The following is a 20,782-nucleotide window of genomic DNA, read 5'->3' on the forward strand; positions in this document are numbered from 1 at the left end:
TACAATTTACATCCAGTATTCTAATAAGCTACAGGAGGCTTAGTGTTTAATAATCTATAGCATGATGAATAAAATACAAAGAACAATAGTTCAACTAAGAGGTGAGGCAACAATGCACAAACATTTTTCAGTAGCTCACGCATGCCTTCCTTGGTAATTGGCTCAGTTGCCTCTGATGCAGTCAGAGGATATATCAGCTGCTCACACAAGGTGCCAAAGGCAGTATAAGGCCTTTGCGGCACATAAAATATCTCATTATTCAGGTCTGATCCCACTCCAGGTTTTGTAATACGACCGGCCACCAAGGGCCAAAGCCCTCCAAGTACCCGGAATAAAGAGCTTTTACCACTGCCATTAGGACCTGTAGCATCAGTGTAAGAGACTAGGGTTACAGTATTACAAATATCAGAAATCCCAATCATAAAACCAGCACAGTCAATTTCAAGTACTTGATAGAAGGCAGAATAATTCATAATGAATGTTGTTCCTTTATTGATTTGTTATTATCTGCTCCGTAAAATTAAAAGAGAGTAAGCAATATGATTTTTATGTCATCTATCAAAAGATAACACAAAAGAGAATAGATGGTCTCATAATTTATATCCAGGAAGCTATCCAGGATTGCAATCATTATTTCCAACCAAAAAGAAGAACTAGTCAGGACTCCGCCACTACAAAAACAGTCCCAAGTGAAAAATGCATTACCAGTAATAAGAAGATTAGAACCCGGTTCCACCGTCAGATTTAAATCTTCCACCAAGGTATTCCCAGTTGGGGTTACCACCTGTGACAAGAAGTTCTCATGAAAGTTAGAAAACGTCCTGAGGATATGTCAAAACTGTAACCATAAGCTGAAAATGGAGTAGAAAAGTTTTTAAAAAATACCTTGACACCATCAAATTCAATATGACTTGCTTCAGTAAAGTAGCTGCCACTCTCTTTATTTTGGATAGCACGATTTCCACCAGCAACTCTTAGCTCCCTTGCCACAATCATCATTTCTCGAATACGATCTGCATAACCACTGAAAAGTAACCAGACAAGGCACCAAATATTAGCATGAAGATGGCATCACAGAAATCAAGATTAAGAGTCTACAATAGCATTCCTTGCTAGGGTTTCTCCAGTCCATCCATTTCCATCTAACACTCAATTCATTAACCCGGCCCCCACACTTCTGATTGCATCAGAACTTAACATTCACCACATTCCTAATATGTATCTAGATTCTAGAATAATTGATCATGCACCACTAAATCATGTCAGATTCAATCACACAGGAAGAGACTACGCAAATCTACTTAAGAGATGAAAGTAGTCATAACCTCAGTCGATTGAGACGCCGTGAACTAACAGAGAGTGTCCCCAATGCCTGGAACAAAGATATTATTACACTAGTATGGTAGCGCAAGTTGCTCAACATCTCAGCACGTCCTATTGTGGAACTATCGGGCCTCAAATTGCCAGAAAAAAATGGTTCAATGATGAGAACCACTGCAAACGTAGCACCCAAGTACTTAAGAAAAAAGTCTTGTATCATCCCAAACCACCAGTTTGTATGCAGAACAAGGCTCATGTGCCTAACCAAATTTCCAAAACGTTGTTTTATATGGGATGCTTCCCTGTCTTGGCCACCATAGAATGCAACACTTTCTGAATGGCTTCTTAATCGAGAATGTAACTGTCGATATTCTCCTTCCAATTGTTGCTCTTTAGACATCAAAGTCCCAAAAGCGGGAGAAAGCTTCCCAATCACAAAGCCTACTCCAGTAACATAAGCCTGAAACATTGGAAACATGTGAATTATGAAATTATCAAGATGAAGGCAGAAGAAAAACATATAAACCCTCTAAACTCCAAACGTGATGAGAACCAGAAAATAAGTTTAATACCAGTATCCAGAGAACATATTTTGGACTCGCATAAGAACAAAGACGCCATGTATAGAGCAGTCCATCAGAAACTGCTGTTAAATCTTCTCTTATAAGATCACTCAACTCTGAACAGAACCTTGGAATATCACTTGCAATTCGCTGCTCTGGGTTAGTGATTCGGTTATCCACGTTGGATATTTTGTAATATGTCATGTTCTGCAACCAAGCAAAAACATGAAAGCATTCAACATAAATTACTTAAAACTCAGCAATTAAGGAAGAAAGCTTCATTTAATATTCTAGTAATTGAATGAATTCAATTGCACAAATGTGTGTACAGTGGGTGTAGGATCCTAGACACAACATCATGACTAGAAATAAATAAAACTGCTCTTATAAGATGCACTTAGCAGTCAATTGGATCTAGCCTGGGCAGTTGTGAGAATGAGTGTTATTCTCCCTATCTAAATTCAATTCCTGCTAGTAACATGTTGAACTCTTACCAAGTATCATAGATGAAAAAAATCACAAAATTTTTGGCAACATCACGAAAAATTGCAATGTCAAACCATAGTCAGTTTTTCAGCCAGTAACAATCAAAATTTTTACTAAATTTCAGACAATGTGAATTTTTAATTCAGTTAAAAATCATGCCATGACAATAAATATTGCCCACCATGATTTTGGGTTCCTTAAAGAAGATATTGGTTTTTTGGATCATTTCTGTTTGTAGCTGTTGGGAAAGAGAGAGAAGGGGGGCTTACCATCATCAACAACCAGTACTAAGAGGACTAAATCATTGTTCTCATCACCATAATTTTTATTTTTTTTTAATTGGAGCAGGAATCATTCCTATCTGCCTACAGTGTTGATATTCTCAGATCCCAGGTATTTCTTCAAATTACGCCCTCTTAACTAGTTGTTTTTCCTGGATTTATGCAGGGTTTTCAAAATCCATGTTGCTTGCCTTTTATTATCATTTTTCATGGCTCATAGAACAATCATACAATCTACAGGTCTGACTTTTTTCACCAGCAAGCTGTTTTTTTCTCCAGCAGTGTTTGCTATTCATTTTTTCCATTTTCTTTTGCCCTAGCTTTGAAGTTGGAAGTTGGGTATTGCATTGCCAATATGCCAAGCCTTTGGACCCATTTTGGCAGTATGATGAACCACAAGATGGGACAGCCCAACAAGAATTGTCTTGTAAACTGTGTAGACAATCCATGACAAAAGGGATTGGCCAGTTGAAGCACCACTTGGCTAAAAAGGGCATGATGTTGGGATTTGTGGTGCACCAACCCTAGAGATAATGCATGCTGCCCATATTGATATTTATGTAAAGGATCAAAGTAAGAGGTAGCCACTACCATAGCTGAACTTGCTGCTGGTGGAGTGGCTAAATCCTCAAGAACCATGAGCAGATTTAGGACTTGGTAAGTGAGAGGGACTCCACGGATTCACCTTACATCAGCACCTCACCATCCTTTGTTCCAAGAACAAGAGATGGGGACAGCCTTCCAGTTAGTGGTCAAACAAAGGTTGAAGCAAAAAGAAGGGAGAGTTGAGGGGAGGTATCTGTTTCTAGAGCAACATACCTTTGAGAATCACAAATACCAATCCATTTTTCCAATCAACCTGTGATGCTATCACTATTGTTGGCCCAAGGTATGAGTGCCCTACCTACAAGGAGTTGCTAGGTCCAATTCTTCAAGCAGACTGGCATCCGCTCTCCGGGCTAATTTACAGCAGCAGCAAGGGCTGCAGGCCACCATTTGAGGCAGCAAAGGGTTACATCGAACTTGTTGAGGCAACAGTGGGCCGATTTCTACTTTCCTGTGCCAGAAGACTAACCTACTGAGGTAGCTGGGCCTGCGGGTGACCCAAGGGGCCATGAACAGGACACAGGAAATTATTAGGGACATAAGTTGTTGAAATTTGGTACCGGAGGACAGGTGGTTCCATAAGGCTTTGATCTTTGGCCTAGGGAAAAGTGTCCAAAAGAATTTAATTTTTCTCCTAAAGTGACTTTATAATTTTTATAAAATCAAATCTAATTTAAAAGTGACTTTAAGTGATAAAGTTACTAAAGTCTAATTTTAAAGTGACTTTATTAAAGTCAATGTAAAATTAGAAAGGAAAAGTGACTTTGGAAATAAATGACTAAGTGGGTCTTTATTAAAGTGGGGTGAATTAAAAAATAGAAAGTGAGATTAGATGAGCATTTAATCTCAGCCCTAGATCTCAATCTATTTCAGCCATTGGATTTAGGGATCACCCAAAAGTCACTTAGGGTTGGATTAAAGGCGGAAAAGGAGGAAAAGGTCATTCATTTTTTCATGAGCAGATTGAGAGAAGAAGAGCAAGAGAGTAAGGGAGATTTCTGGACAGGGAGGAGAAGCAGACAACAGCTTGGCACACATTCCAAGGCAGCACTTTAGCAAATACATACAGCTGAGTTAGCACACAGTGAAATGTAGATTTTGACACAATTTTCTAGAAATCCGTACAGCTGTTTGCATAGAAATCGAGGAAAAGTTTGCACAGAAATCGAGGAGCAGTTTGTTGGCACATTTTCCAAGGAAATCTGTACAATGTATTGTTGTTTTCTGCACGCAAATCGAGGTCTGTACAGCGTATTTATTGCAGGTCATACAGCAGCATTTAAGGTTGAAAGTGGGCACAAAAATCGAGGAGGCCGTACAGCATTTATTGCTGTCCTGTTTTGCTGTTTGCTAGTATTTTCCAATTGGCTGTGAGACACGGAAAACGAGATAAGTTGTAAAATTTGCTTGCTGATGTTTGCTGAATATTTCTCACTGTAGAAGCATTTTTCAAAAATAAGAGAGAGCTCTCGAACTGGTTTTCCCCAAGAGTTGTAGGGGGTTTTTCCAGGGTCACATTGACCAAAAATCACTGTGATCAAATGTGTTGAATGGCTGTTTATATGTGTTGATTTTTATATTTCTGCATTTTCCAGCATTCCGTAAAATTTCCAGAATTTGTGTTTTCAGCAAAATTTATTTTTTCAGTTGTTAAATGTATAGATATGGGAAAGGGCATTTAACTATTTTGGAGAAATAAGGTGAAACTGAAAACCGGGGTGGGAAATGAGAAATTTTTACATGGTATCAGAGCTTGAGTGCTGAAGTGCAGTTTGGGATAGCAAGGAGGAAAATTACAGCCTGCTGATTTCTCACTCAGAAAATTCCAGCAAGCTGATTTTTCACAAACAGCAGTTTTATCTTTACTATAGCAGTGCTATTTTTCAGTTTTAGGACAGCAGGATGTCATTGGGATTTAGGGTGGAGGATAGGCTGGATGGGCATACAAATTACAGCGTTTGGAAAGAGAGAATGCAGAGTATCTTTGAGGAGGCAGAAGTCTGGGACATCTTGGTGCATACCACACAAAAACCCTGTTGTTGTGCCTACTGATGCTACTCAGTTGGCTGAGTATAATAAAAAGAACAACAAGGATAAAAGACTGATTCTAGACGGAGTCAAAGACCATTGCATTCCTCATGTGAGAGGAAAGAGAAAAACCCATGAGATGTGGACAGCATTGTCCAATCTCTACCAGAGTACCAGTGAGAACCAGAAAATGGTCCTGAAGGAGAAGTTGAAGACCATTAAGATGGGTAACGATAGTGCAGCTGGATATCTCACAAAGATTACTAATGTGAGAGATGAGTTGGCAGCAGTTGGAAAGGACATTCCACCCACTGAGTTGGTGCGAATTGCAGTGAATGGCCTCCCCCGTTCATGGATGAACTTTGCTGATGGGGTTTGTGCACGTGAGACCCTTCCCACATGGGAGAGGTTTTGGGATGATTGCATTCAGACAGAGATCAGGAAAGGTCAGCTTGGGGCAGCCAAGAAAGGCAAAAGGAAGAAGCAGGCTTCCACAAGCAATGGTGGGGGCAAAGGCAAAGGTAAAGGTAAACAGGGTGACACACAAAAGGACTATTCCAAGGTGAAGTGTTGGAATTGTCAAAAAATGGGACACTATGCAGTTGAGTGTCCAGAGAAGAAGAAGAAGGGGAAGAACCAGAACGTGGCAGCTTCAGCAGAGGTTGAGGAATTTGCAGTTCGTTTTGACCGGGAGTTTGGGTTCACTGCGTATGAGTCCTCTAGTGCAGGATCACCTGCCACACAGGTTCAAAGGGAGCATGCTTTTCCCTCGATTAACGGAGCATCTTCGGGTATCTGGTATGTGGACAGTGGGGCTTCACGTCACATGACAAGAGCCCGTGAGTACTTATCAGAGCTTTCAGAGAGTGGCACTGATATAGAGGTAGTACTCAGTGATGACAGAGTTTTTAGAGCAATCGGGGTGGGGACACTGACATTTCAAAGGGAGTCCAAACCTCCCTTGAAGGTGACAGATGTTCTTTATGTGCCAGGGATGAGGAAGAACCTCATATCCGTCTTAGCTTTGGAGGACAGAGGATATGAGGTACTATTCAGGGGAGGACAGGTGTTGATGTATTCCAGGGGCACTCCAGTTGATTCAACTAGAGTGATAGGTGTACGCCATGCAAAGGTGTACAAGTTTGCATTCCAGTCCCTTTTGGCATTAGGCAGTAGTACAGACAACAGAGCTAGCAGTTCTGAGCTGTGTGAGATTTGGCACCGCAGGATGGGACATATGTATCATGGAGCCTTGAGGACCTTGCGGGAGATCACTACAGGTGTGCCAGATTTCAGTATTGATCACTTTGATACTTGCAGAGGATGTGCGATGGGCAAGTTTGCCAAAACCCCTTTTCCCAACAGAGCGACTAGGATACTTGATTTGATTCATTCTGATGTGAGCGGTCGGATGTCTCATGTTTCCTTGAATGGATATGAGTACTATGTTTTATTCATTGATGATCACTACAGGAGGACCTAGATTTATTTCTTGAAGACCAAGAGTGAGGTCTTCAAGCAGTTTCAGGAGTTTAGAGCTCTTGTGGAGACACAGACAGGTCGGAAGATCAAGTCCCTGAGGTCGGACAATGGGGGAGAGTACACCCTTGGAGAGTTTGTTGACTATTGTGTGGAGGCAGGCATTATGAGGGAGTTCATTGTTCCTTACAACCCCCAGCAGAATGAGGCTGCATAGAGGAAGAACAAATCCATCGTAGGGGCTGCCAAAGCCATGTTACATGATCAGGGGTTGCCATTGTTCTTGTGGGTAGAGGCCTGCAACACAGCGGTTTATTTGCAGAACAGGAGTCTGCATCGTGCCTTGGGGCACATGACTCCGGAGGAGGCTTTTTCTGGGAAGAAGCCTGATATTGGTCATCTTCGTATCTTTGGATGCATTTCATACTCCTACATACCCAAGGAGAAGAGGACCAAACTAGAGCCCACCGCAGAGAAAGGTATCTTTGTTGGCTACAGTAAGACCTCAAAGGCCTTTCGGGTTTACATTCCTGCACAAAGGAAAGTTGTTGTCAAGCAGGATGTGAAGTTCGAGGAGGACAAGGCCTTTAGGAGGTCACGGGAGTTAGAGTATCTGGATCAGCCAGACCCTCAGCAGCAGTTGAGTCAGTCGCAGGGATCCAGTGGGCAGGGATCACGAGGATCAGGAGGTACATCTATGAGGATGTCAGGTCCGTCAGTACTACCTCTATAGGAAGAGGGGTGGTGCTTTAGGCAACATGCAAAGCAATTCACAGAGCAGTTCACTAGGGAGTCCACTGATGGATAGTTCACACGGTACCTTAGCTTCTACAGGTTCAGGTGCAGGCAGGAGGACAGCAGACAGACAGTCAGGAATTCAGGCTCCTGATGATGATGGGGAGGAGGAGTTTCATTCTCCTATAGGAGAAGTGCACTGAGGGAAGAGGAAGCCCAAGAGGCTTCAGGACACCTTGAGAGATGCCACATCTGTTGCTGAGCCTAAGAGGTCGGTCAGAGAGAGTAGACCACCTGAGAGGTTTTGTAGCTATATGGCAATGGTTACCAACATCCTTGACTCTGAACCTTCTAGCTATGAGGAGGCAGCTAGCTAGCAGGTGTGGAGAGAGGCCATGCAGGAGGAGTATTCTTCTATCATGAAGAATGATGTTCGGGAGGTAGTGCCGAGGCCTGAGGGCAAATCCGTGGTTATTTCCAGATGGCTTTACAAGGTAAACCATGCTGCAGATGGCAGCATTGAGAAATTCAAAGCGAGGTTTGTGGCTAGAGGGTTCTCCCAGGTAGAGGGAGTTGATTATGAGGAGACCTTCACTCCCGTGGCTCAATATACTTCGATCTGCTCCATTATATTGATAGCAACAGAGATGGGTTGGAAGATCCACAAGATGGATGTGAAGACTGCATTTTTCAATGGCTTCATACAGGAGGAGGTGTACATTGAGCAGCCACAGGGCTTTGAGGTGCATGGGAAGGAGTCCCATGTGTGCAGACTGAAGAAGGCCCTTTATGGCCTGAAGCAAGCTCCCAGAGCTTGGTACTCCAGGATAGATACATACTTGCAGGGGTTGGCTTTCACAAAGAGTGAGGCAAATCCGAACCTTCACTTTATTGTGATAGGTGAGGAGCCTCTCATTCTAGTGTTGTATGTGGATGACTTGGTCATTACAGGTGCAGAGAGACTCATAGAGCACTGCAAGATAGATCTTGCGGCGGAGTTTGAGATGAAGGACATCGGCTTGATGCATTACTTTTTGGGTTTGGAGGTGTGGCAGGAGGAGGGGCATTTCTTCTTGGGGCAGGGGAAGTATATTGTGGACATTCTTAGCAGATTCCACATAGAGGATTGTAGACCCATGTCGACACCGATGATCACCAACTGGAAGAAGCTTCATGCTTCGGATTCCGAATAGGTAGATCCCACATTGTACAGGCAGCGGATTGGTTCCTTGATGTATTTGGTCAACACTAGACCAGATATTTGTTTTGCAGTCAACATGATGAGTCAGTTTATGTGTGAGCCTAGGAAGGTTCACTGGGTGGCTGCAAAACACATTTGCGGTACTTGCAGGGGACAGTGGATTATGGTCTGGACTACAGGCAAGGGGATGGAGTGAGACTAGCAGGTTATACTGATTCTGATTGGGCAGGTTGTGCTTCTGATAGGAAGAGCACTTCAGGGTGCTGTTTTGGTTTGGGTTCGGCAATAGTGTCATGGTTCAGCGGGAAGCAACAATCAGTAGCATTGAGTTCAGCGGAAGCAGAGTATATGGCAGCCAGTCTAGCTAGTTGTGAGGCCATCTGGCTTCGCAAGATGTTGTTTGCCTTATTTGGTCAGCGGTTGAGACCTTCAGTGATTTACTGTAGAGTTGCATTAAACTCATGGAGAATCCAGTATTTCATGACAGGTCAAAGCATATCGGGATCAAATATCATTTCATCAGAGACTGTGTTCAGAAGGGAGTTGCGAAGCTTGAGTATATTCCCACTAATGAGCAGGTTGCAGATATTCTTACCAAAGCCTTACCACGGGGCAAGCATGACTACTTCAAAGACAAGATGGGTGTGTTGAGGAACACCTTACTCGGTAAGAGGGAGTGTTGAAATTTGGTACCGGAGGACAGGTGGTTCCCTAAGGCTTTGATCTTTGGGCTAGGGAAAAGTGTCCAAAAGAATTTAATTTTTCTCCTAAAGTGACTTTATAATTTTTATAAAGTCAAATCTAATTTAAAAGTGGCTTTAAGTGATAAAGTTACTAAAGTCTAATTTTAAAGTGACTATTAAAGTCAATGTAAAATTAGAAAGGAAAAGTGACTTTGGAAATAAATGACTAAGTGGGTCTTTATTAAAGTGAGGTGAATTAAAAAATAGAAAGTGAGATTTAAATGAGCATTTAATCTCAGCCCTAGATCTCAATCTATTTCAGCCATTGGATTTAGAGATCACCCAAAAGTCACTTAGGGTTAGATTAAAGGAGGAAAAGGTCATCCATTCTTTCATGAGTAAAAAAATGTCGAATGAATTAATTAATTTTGAGCAAGCAGAAGCTCAATAATAATACAATGAATTTACAATAATAGAAACATCATGTTTCTATGTAGAATATGGAAACAATCAGTTTCATCTAAGAAACTGCTTAAAAGAATAAAAATAGCAGAGTAGCTAAAAGAATGAGTATTAAATACTAAATAGGAATATTCTAATACCCTCCCTTAATACTCAATCTATTTACAACACCAATAGACCCTCTGAATTTTACAAATTTATCAACACCAAGAGGCTTGGTGAAGATGTCGGCAGGCTGCTCTGTTGTGGGAACATATTGCAACTGAACTGAGCCGTCTTCAACAAGCTGGCGAATGTAGTGGCAATGAGTTTCCACGTGCTTTGTTCTTTCATGAAAGACTGGATTTTTGGCAAGTTTGAGCACTCCCTGATTATCACAAAACAAAGACGTAGGCCCTGTCTGGGAAACATGCATATCTGCAAGCATACGTCGAAGCCAAACTGCCTCACAGGATGCCTTAACTGCTCCCCGATACTCTGCTTCTGTTGAGGAGAGAGCCACTGCCTGTTGCTTCTTACTAGTCCAAGTAACAGCACCTGATCCTAGACTAAACACATACCCATCTGTAGATTTACGGTTATCAACCGAACCGGCCCAGTCAGAATCAGTGTAACCACTGAGTATAGGATTGGAACTGCGATTATATAGGAGGCCATAATCAGAAGTACCACGCACATATCGTAGCACACGCTTTGCTGCTATCCAATGATCAGCTTTAGGTGCTGACATAAAACGGGAAATATAGCTTACTGCAAAATTGATGTCAGGTCTGGTGGCAGTAAGATAGATGAGACTGCCCACTAGTTGCCTGAATAAAGTTTCATCCACATGAGGAGAGGATGACTGTGATGAAAGTTTGAGCCCTGGTTCCATAGGAGTCGTGGCCAGTTTGCAATCCTGCATTCTGAACCTGTCCACAAGATTTTTGACATACTTGGACTGAGAGAGAAAGATATGATTTTCAGTCTGCCAAACTTCAACCCCCAGACAGTAATGAAGAAGTCCCAAGTCTGTCATCTCAAAAGTTCTGCATAAATCTTGTTTGATCCCATGGATCAAATGTGCAGAGCTGCCAGTAATGATAAGATCATCCACATATACAACCACAAGCAAGATATCATCACCAGTATGCTTGATATACAGGTTTGCATCAGATGGGCTCCGCTGAAAACCCTGATCTGTTAGATACTGACCAATTTTCATGTACCAAGCCCGAGGAGCTTGCTTCAATCCATAGATTGCCTTAGCTAATGGACACACTTTCTGTTCTTGACCAGCAACCTTGAATCTTGGAGGCTGCGTCATGTAGACTTCTTCTTGGAGATCACCATTTAGGAAAGCACTCTTTACATCCATCTGATGAACTTTCCAATTGAACTGCGCTGCTAGGGCAAGGACAAGCCTTATGGTACTCATCTTGGTTGTAGGAGCAAAAGTCTCTTCATAGTCGATGCCTTCCTTCTGTGAGAACCCTCGAGCCATAAGACGAGCTTTATACTTGTCTAGGGTGCCATCAGCTTTGTATTTCACTTTATACACCCATTTGCAGCTTACGGGTTTTTTTCCTGCAGGAAGATCAGAAAGTTTCCATGTGTGATTCTTCTAAAGACTCTGGAATTCAGCTTCCATAGCATGTTCCCACTCAGATGTACCCTTAGCCTCTGAATAGGTTTGAGGCTCAAAAATACTGTGAAGGTTAGCCATAAGAGCAAAATTGATTGTAGACTGTTGTTTGTTCTTATGTCTAGAAGTTCTACCTTCAAGAAGCTCATCATCCCGGAGATCACCAATGGTTTTAGCCCACCATTTAGGCCGAAGAGTAGAGGAACCAATATCAGGAGGAGATGGAGAAGACTCAAGATCAATAGGATCAGCAAGAGGAGGGTTATTTTCTGGAGGAAGCTCAGATAGAGTATTATCAAATATTGATGTTACATCATCCCTCCCATCAGGTGGACCGACCGGAAGAAGAACACTGTGAGGCTGATCCTTAGAACACTGCTTAGAAGAAGAAGACTGAAAAAATCCTCTGTCTTCATCAAATACTACATCCCGACTGAAGCTAAGATGACCGGTGGCTATATCTATCAGCCTATAGGCCTTGTGATGATCACTGTAACCTGTCATCATGAGTTTCTGGCTTTTGGAATCCAACTTAGAGCGCTTAGCAGGTGGAATCCAAACATATGCAACTGAGCCAAATACTTTGAGGTGACTGATCTTAGGCTTACGGCCAGACCAAACCTCTTCAGGAGTCTTCCCTTTAACAACCTGAGTAGGTGATCGGTTAAGAAGATAAACAGCAGTAAATACTGCTTCAGCCCAGAATTTGTTTGGAACACTCCTGTGTTGTAACATGGAACAAGCCATTTCAACAACCGTGCGGTTGCGAAGCTCGACAACACTGTTCTGCTGAGGAGTGTAAGGTGTGGTTAATTGACGTTTGATGCCATGAATATCACAAAAGTTGGCAAACGCTGAAGAACAAAATTCCCCCCCATTGTCGGTCCTAAGGGTCATGATGTTACAACCAGATTCTTTTTCAACTAAGGTTTTAAACTTCTGAAAGGTACTAAGAGCATCAGATTTATTTTTTAGAAAATACACCCACATCTTTCTACTGAAATCATCTACTGAAATCCTCTACAATAAGTAAAAAATATTTGCAAGCAGTGATAGAAGCTGTATTCATAGGACCGCAAATATCAGCATGAAGTAACTGAAGTACCTTAGATGCGCGACAAGATTCTCCATTTTTGAATGAAGACCGATGTTGCTTTCCCGCTTGACAGGCGCTGCATACCCCCAACTGCTGAGTCTGAATATCAGGTAATCCTGACACAAGTCCCTCCCAAGAGAGCTGAGAGAGATACTGCATATTTAGATGCCCATTATGTTGATGCCATAGAGTGCTGATAGGAGAGATACGTGTTGCTAGAGCCACTTCTGGAGAGTCACCGGTGTCAAGTAGCCTGTATAGACCATGGTCCTCTAGGTCAACAGCAACTGTTAAACTAGTCTCCCTGTCAATAATGGAGCACTTGTGTGCACTGAACACTACATCAAGCTAAGGAGAATTCCTCATAATCTGGCTGACAGATAACAGATTAATTTCCATACCAGGAACATAGTGTACATTCAGGAATATGAGTGTGCGCCCACCGAACTGAATTTGAACTGTACCTCTGCCAACTACTGTGTACTTTTCACCTCCGCCAAATACCACGGAATCACTGAAAGGTGAGAAGTCAATAAACCAGTCACGCCTGTGAGAGAAGTGGCGTGATGCACCAGAATCAATGTACCATGCAGAGGAAGGAACATGATCTGAAGACCTTTTAGCCATAAAGGCGTAAAAGGCAGAATCTGTCTGCTCGGAATGTTCTGCAACATTTGCTGTCTGATGGGGCCCTCCCTGTTTCCTCTGTTCAGAAGCAATCCTCTGTCGGCAATATTTCTTCATGTGACCGAACCTGTGACAGTAATTACACTGCACACTTTTCTTCCTAGCAGGATCAAAAGGCTGAGAAGAGCCTTTCTGCTGAAAGGACTGAGAGGACTGATATTTTGCAGCAAATGCATTTTCCGAGGACACTGATGAAGCACCACTACCAAACTGCTGTTTCCACCGATCCTGCTGCAGAAGTTTGGTGCATAACTCTGGAAACTTCAGATCAACATTTGTGGTGGTAATGTTGAGTGTTTCTATGAAGTGTTCATATGATTTCGGTAGACTTTTCAAAGTAATGACTACCATATCTTCTTCCTCCATGGTCCGACCAATGGCTTCGAGCTGATCTCGAATGTCTTTAATTTTGTTGAGATGTTCCTGTAAAGACATATGTTCGTTCATCATGATGGAGAACCACTGATTTTTGAGAAAAAAAAGCTCTGCTTTTGTCAGATGTCTTGTGCAGTTCTTTCAACTGTTGCCAGATCTCGACAGTTGTCTTGCCAAAAGGAATCTGTGGTAACTGATCATCAGCGACAGAGAGCTTGAGAAGCATAACAGCCTCTTGATTTCGATCATCAAATTTATCTTGATCGGTACCGGCTGTACCGGGACGAAGCTCTTTGCCCAAAATGAGCTGATCAAGACGTCTGTATTCAAAAATGGTCAACATTCTTCGTTTCCAAATGTTATAGTTGTTGCCATTAAAGCGTTGATTTCCTTCTAACATCAGATTGGTGAGCGTGGCCATTTTCCCAAAGACAATACAGAAGTCTGACACAAATTTTAATGTAGCTGCCCGCTTATCCTGGTGCAAATCAAAACAGAATTTGTTCTGCTAGACAGGTTTAAGAAAAAAAAAAATATATATATATATATATATATTTACCCAGCAAAAAAAAAAAAAATCTCCAAGCAAGTGCTGCAATATTGGTTTAGTTTCTACCAGTAGCGATCAGGTACAGGTTATATTCGAACCTTTGACATCCCTACACGGTCTCTGCAGTCCTCTGACGCTGCTGTATCTCCTTTTTGTGGCAGTATATGCTGTCAAAACATTGAATTCCGTTCGATGTATCCCTATTTTCGCTGCCTTGCAAGTCTGGCAGTAAAAATGCGTATATCTGGTTAAAGTAAAATAATTTGTTCTCTTTATTCAGATTTCGCAAGGCATGTCATTCTGTCGGCAGAAAATTGTGCGGGAGAAATGCATCGACGTCGGAATATCCTTAGGCGGGAGGAGAGTTTCTGTTGCAAGACGCGTCAGCATTCAACAATACGTGGACTGAAAAATGAAACCACGTGAGCCGTCGTTTTGTATAAACCCACGCTGCACACAGATTGCGTGTCGGAGAATACTGCCGCGGCTTCAATTTGCCTCAAATTTTCGCTGTCTTTGCTACGTTCCGCGACGGACTGCGGTCAGATAGCTCTTTATCACTGGTAAACTCAAGTGCTCACTCTGAATTAGACGATGGCTCCCTCCATGACCATCGATGGCTTCCTCGATGATAACACGGCAGCGTCGTGTCTCCCGATGATTTACACGGCAGCTCCCTTAATTCGCACAGCAACTGTAATAATAACCGAGCCGAATGAATCCGTTGACACTTCTGCAGTTGAAAGTGCCGGCGAGGGTTTCAGGTTTGAAATCTGTAGAAGTAAGGAGAAATTGCCGCCCTATGAGAACACGACAGAGACGCAGGAAGAACCGACTGCGATTATCCAAACAGAATCGGTACACCAGCAAGGGAAGGCTAAATTTCTAAACCAGATCCAAGAGTTTCTTCAATTTCTAATTCCTCAGAAATGCAGAAGAAGAATCCATTTCTGTATCGAGATAGACGACTGTAAGCTTTTATCACAGTGAGCAAAGCCGAGGCTAAGACTCAGTGAAGGCTACCTGGCTTACAGAGGGCTCGACCTTAGAAAGGAATGAAAGAAAGAACTCAAGAGATTAGGATGCAGAGGGAATAACTGTTCAAGAAATCTCTTTTTCTGGCTCTGATACCATAAAAGAATGTCGAATGAATTAATTAATTTTGAGCAAGCAGAAGCTCAATAATAATACAATGAATTTACAATAATAGAAACATCAGGTTTCTATGTAGAATATGGAAACAATCAGTTTCATCTAAGAAACTGCTTAAAAGAATAAAAATAGCAGAGTAGCTAAATACTAAATAGAATGAGTATTAAATACTAAATAGGAATATTCTAATAATGAGCAGATTGAGAGAAGGAAAGCAAGAGAGCAAGGGAGATTTCTAGACAGGGAGGAGAAGGAGACAGCAGCTTGGCACACATTCCAAGGCAGCGGTTTAGCAAATTCGTACAGCTGAGTTAGCACACAATGAAAAGTAGATTTTGGCACGATTTTCTAGAAATCCGTACAGTTGTTTGCACAGAAATCAAGGAGAAGTTTGCACAGAAATCAAGGAGCAATTTGCTGGCACATTTTCCAAGGAAATCCGTACAGCATATTGTTGTTTTTTGCACGCAAATAGAGGTCTGTACAACATATTTATTACAGGTCGTACAGCAGCATTTAAGGCTGAAAGTGGGCACAAAAATCGAGGAGGTCGTACAGCATTTATTGCTGTCCTGTTTTGTTGTTTGCTAGTATTTTCCAGTTGGCTGTGAGGCACGGAAAACGAGATAAGTTGTAAAATTTGCTTGCTGATTTTTGTTGAATATTTCTCACTGTAAAAGCATTTTTCAGAAATAAGAAAGAGCTCTCAAACTGGTTTTCCCCAAGAGTTGTAAGGGGTTTTTCCAGGGTCACATTGACCAAAAATCACTGTGTTCAAATGTGCTGAATGGCTGTTTATATGTGCTGATTTTTATATTTCTGCATTTTCCAGCATTCTGTAAAATTTCCAGAATTTGTGTTTTCAGCAAAATTTATTTTTTCAGTTGTTAAATGTATGGATATGGTAAAGGGCATTTAACTATTTTGGAGAAATAAGGTGAAACTAAAAACCAGGGTGGGAAATGAGAAATTTTTACATAAGTTAGCTTTCACTGCTGATAGGGTTTTGACAACAGCGACAGTCCTTAACCTAGAAACCATTGTTTGACTTGACATCCCTGTTGGGAGATTGTTGACCTTGTAAATCTTTTAATTGCTTGTTGCATCAGCCCTACTTTATAATGGTTGCTTGTGGAATCTACTGTAGTTGGGGTCCATTCCTATACTATTTGTATATTCAATAAAGAGTGCCACTATTTCCTAGATTGTTGAACATCGCATTATTGTTATGAAGTACAATTCTTTCATGATTTGTAAAAAACTCTAGCTCAGAATCGCACCCTAAGGGTAACCTTCACAAGAGGGACATCACAATCCTGGAGATTGGTTTGCAAAATGCTATGCAAATCATAATAGATAATGCAACTAATTATGTGAAGATCAGCAAGTTACTAATGGAGAGGCACCCCATGGTGTTCTGGAATCCATGTCCCACCTATTACATCGATTTCATGTTTAAGAATGTGAGGAAAATATCCTTCATCGAGGTCATTGATCAGGCTAGGAGTGTCTCAAAATTGATATATAAGCATGCATTTGTTCTTAGCCTCTTAAGGATATTCACAAGAAATGAGGAGTTTTTGCATCCTACAATAACATGTTCTTTCAGCAACTTCATTTCTCTTCAGTTTGTAACCTTGTGCTTCAATATTAGTTTGTGATGATCATCATGACTATGGATTTAGCACAAGCTAGAATGCAAGAGCCGTCACTGAAGTAGTGTACACCAATTCCTTCCGGAAAGAAGTGCAAGAAATGTGCATAGTTAGTGAACCTTTGGTAAAGGTGATACCCTTGGTTGATTGAGATATTCCCACAATGGAGTACTTGTATAAACATTGAAGCCATGGATAGGGCCAAAGAAGTATCCGGTCTTATTATGAGGGCAAGGGTTCTCCCAAATATGATAAATACACGATGATCTTGGATTTGATTAATAGTCAGTGGGTCGGAATGCTTCATCAACCCATTCATGCAACAATACTTTTACTCAACCCTGCCTATGCTTACTCATGCAACTTTGATTTCAATTGTAAGGTGATGGAAGGGTTGCTGATGGTACCTGATGTCAATGCTTGTAGAATAATTATTAGTGAGATGAAGATATACATGAAGCTAGCAGATTATTTGGCTTTACCAATGTTGTCAATGAAAAAAATATTTTGATGCCATTAAAGCCATTAGAATTGAGAATTTTAATTATGTGTTTTATTTGTAGGTTGAATTATTTCCTGTTTTCAACTATAATGAAATATATTTAAGCCTTTTTAGTCTTATTTGTTGTAGATGTTTGCTGGTTAAACTACAGTGTAAGAGTACCGAATTTACAGGGACTTTTAATTCAGGTCCTTAGCCACAATTGGAGTGTAATTGAAACTCAAAAGCACAAGAATTTAGAATCTCAACTAAGCAATTACAATTATTATAATTAATGACCTTCAAGCCTCATTAAATTTATTATGACCCTCTTATAGGTTGGATTTTCCATGTCTTGAAGATTTGGTATATGTCCATAACAATCTTCGACTATGGGTGAGACAGCTAGAGAAAATACCTTATGTGGACGCCATTTCCTTTGATAATATTAACATAATGTTTGAGTGGAGGGTGGGTATGAAGTGGCTCGTATGTAGGAGTCAGCTGTGTGGTTAGAAGAGGAGCAGCAGCATCAATATGAGCAAGGGCAAGGAAGGAACAGAAGCACGGGGAGCAAAGGAGTCCTTTGCCGTGGCAACATCAACACCACCTTCTACACAGATTGATATAGCTACACCCACCAATTGATGTCAAAGAGATGATGCAAGACCTAGTGGCAAATGAGCCATGAACTTTTCTTGTAAAACACACAGATTGATATAGCTACACCCACCAATTGATGTCAAAGAGATGATGCAAGACCTAGTGGCAAATGAGCCATGACCTTTTCTTGTAAAACGGGGAGAGGTCATTGATACAAGATAGCCAGTTGCTAGATTTGTCATTGTAGATGACTCATGACGATCAAATACATTTACGTATTTCATGTCATTTTGTATTGGTTGTCCAATTTTGCGTCCTTGATTGGACAGCTATGAAGGTTCAGGATTCAATATCAACTTTGATGTATCTTTTTTCATTTGGCAAACACTACATCAAATATATCAGTGTCTTTTTCCATATTTATGTGACGATGTTTTTATTTGAACTTATTGTTGGTTTATATGTTTAAAAATTTGAAAAACAATGAATTTATTTATATTTTTTTACGTTTTCCACGGTACCCTGATTTTTTCTCCAATGTTCAGATGTCATATTCCACAGTCCAGACCCTCACCATTTTTTTTGCCGCGGTTGGCTTTTTCAACAACGAGTGTGTTGTAGTAACAGCCTTAAGCCCTATGTTAAAAAAGCCTCAAGCATTTGCATAATCCAGTTTTCCCAAGGTACCATCTTTGAAATTAGGGGAGGTGCCTAACGGGGGTTTCCCGATGATGTGTATTTTACAGAAAACATTAAAAAGAAAAGAGATGCAATTAGCAGGCTTTGCCAAAAATTTAATCCCCAAATGGTCAAACCAACGCTTCCGTGAAGCTTTATTTGAGATTGTGCAATATATAAATTATCATCTACAGCGTCTTCACCACAGATGTTTGCAAGCAATATTTAAATGTTCTAAGAGATGTAGCCAGCTGTATATGAAACTACACAGAAACTTTATAGCGAAAACGATTTTGATAAGGAATTATTTACCACCTTATGATGCTAAAAGGTTAGCGAAAGCTTTGTCTGTAATTTAAAAAATAACAGTAAACTGAATCATGTTTTCTTTTCTACATACACCATGTTAAAATTCGTATAATACAAATGCATACAAGTTCATATATTTTGTGTATTAGCCAGGTTACTCTACTTTGTTGATATTTTCAGTCATTAGAATGGTTAGGTCCTATGAAGCCTCTCACACCCAGGTATGACCTGAGAGGCACAACATCTAATATTAAGTGTAACCTTTACCTGTGCAACTTCATTCTTTATTATACAGTATCTCTAGACAATACTCTATGGAACTACTATGTCATAAAGTGTATGCAAGGCTGCAAACAGTACTACTTCCACAACCCACACTAATATTTGAACTTTGATCCAATGACGGCCCATATATCTAAGGCAGTAATTTTCAGAATTGATTATAGCATCCTAGTGATGTATCTCAAACCCAAGGATTGTCCTGTTTTGGTAAGAATGTTAGAATATCCTCTGTGTAAGCATTATGACTAATCTATTTCACCCTAAGTGGCCACTAGACTAATGGAAAACAACACAAGCTTTCCTCTGGATAAAAAGCATTCACATGACCATAATACCATTCTTTGTTTGCATACTTGTATCTTTTCTTATAGTTTCAGCTCTAAATACAGGGTATGTTGTATACTCATATTGTTTCTTATAGTTTCGCTCTAGATACAGGGCATTTACAAGTCCACAACCAATTGTTTTGCATATTTACCTAACAGGCCACCGGAGTCAAGGGTGTCATGTTTTTATCCTGCGCGTCAGAAACAAGTTTGGCATGCATCCTAAAAGAAGGCATGGGTTGAACGTGTGCCTTAGACATGTCCTACCTGTTTAACTCTAAAAAAACATTTTTTTCATTGTTATTTTCTCATTTTCAGCTGCATGGAAAGAGCTCTTATGGTCTCTTCCTATGAAGGTGAAGGATAAAATCAAGATTTGAAAATATTTGAAGTGTTTTGTAAATGTTTTATTTTCTAAAAACAGTGGATGTCTTTTATATATATATATATATTCCTTTGTGTCATATATATTTTCAATCGTGTCTTGTTTCTAGGGTGGAAGTGTCCCATGTAGGACACTTGTATTTCAGTGTCCTCCACGTCCTCATGTCATGTGACTTTATTTATGAATTTCATTTAGTTCATGTGACTTTATTTATGAATTTCATTTCATTTAGTTCTGGAACATGACCAGGAGTACTTACATCCCCGTGATTCAAATCTTTTATTGTATATTAATCATTTCTTTTATGTTTTTGGTTTTGAATAAAGGAAATTTATATGACCGTAGTCTTTTATTATATAATTGTTTTTCTCATCTAAAATTGAACAAAACCTTCAATCTGTACCAAAACAAAATATTACATTCTATCAGGGTTATACCATTGGTGGTAAGTAAGCTGGTTAAAATGCATTCATTTTGTGACCTAAAGATGGAAAAAATTACTCCTTGAAGAAGATATGTAGGCTTCAGTTATTTTTATTGTGTGTACTACCAGTAATGAAAGCAGGGTACTCCCAGAAACAGAACAGCACAGCATGATTAGGCTATTGTCTATCTCTTAGAACCCCTTTGAAAGTGAAACATATAATCTGAAGCGAACCTCTTCACTTCCATGAATTCATCCATGAAAGAGATACCCCATAAGATCCATATTAAAATAATAAAAAATTATTAATA

The 20,782-nt window shown here is 40.5% G+C and overlaps 1 protein-coding gene across 1 annotated transcript in view; it reads right to left on the minus strand.

Moving 5' to 3' along the window:
• Positions 1–20,782, minus strand: part of ABCD1 (peroxisomal ABC transporter 1) — a 263,688-nt gene that overhangs the window by 214,369 nt on the left and 28,537 nt on the right. The window contains exons 6-10 of the mRNA XM_089424535.1: positions 1,893–2,090; positions 1,326–1,780; positions 886–1,024; positions 706–784; positions 123–361 (exon numbers count right to left, since the gene is read on the minus strand). Of these exons, the coding sequence (XP_089280661.1) occupies positions 123–361; positions 706–784; positions 886–1,024; positions 1,326–1,780; positions 1,893–2,090 (1,110 nt within the window). The remainder of the gene's footprint in view (positions 1–122; positions 362–705; positions 785–885; positions 1,025–1,325; positions 1,781–1,892; positions 2,091–20,782) is intronic.

Source organism: Pinus tabuliformis, chromosome 4_2 (assembly GCF_031772625.1).
Source record: "Pinus tabuliformis cultivar Carrire ecotype Pingquan chromosome 4_2, CPIR1, whole genome shotgun sequence".
NCBI lineage: Eukaryota > Viridiplantae > Streptophyta > Pinopsida > Pinales > Pinaceae > Pinus > Pinus tabuliformis.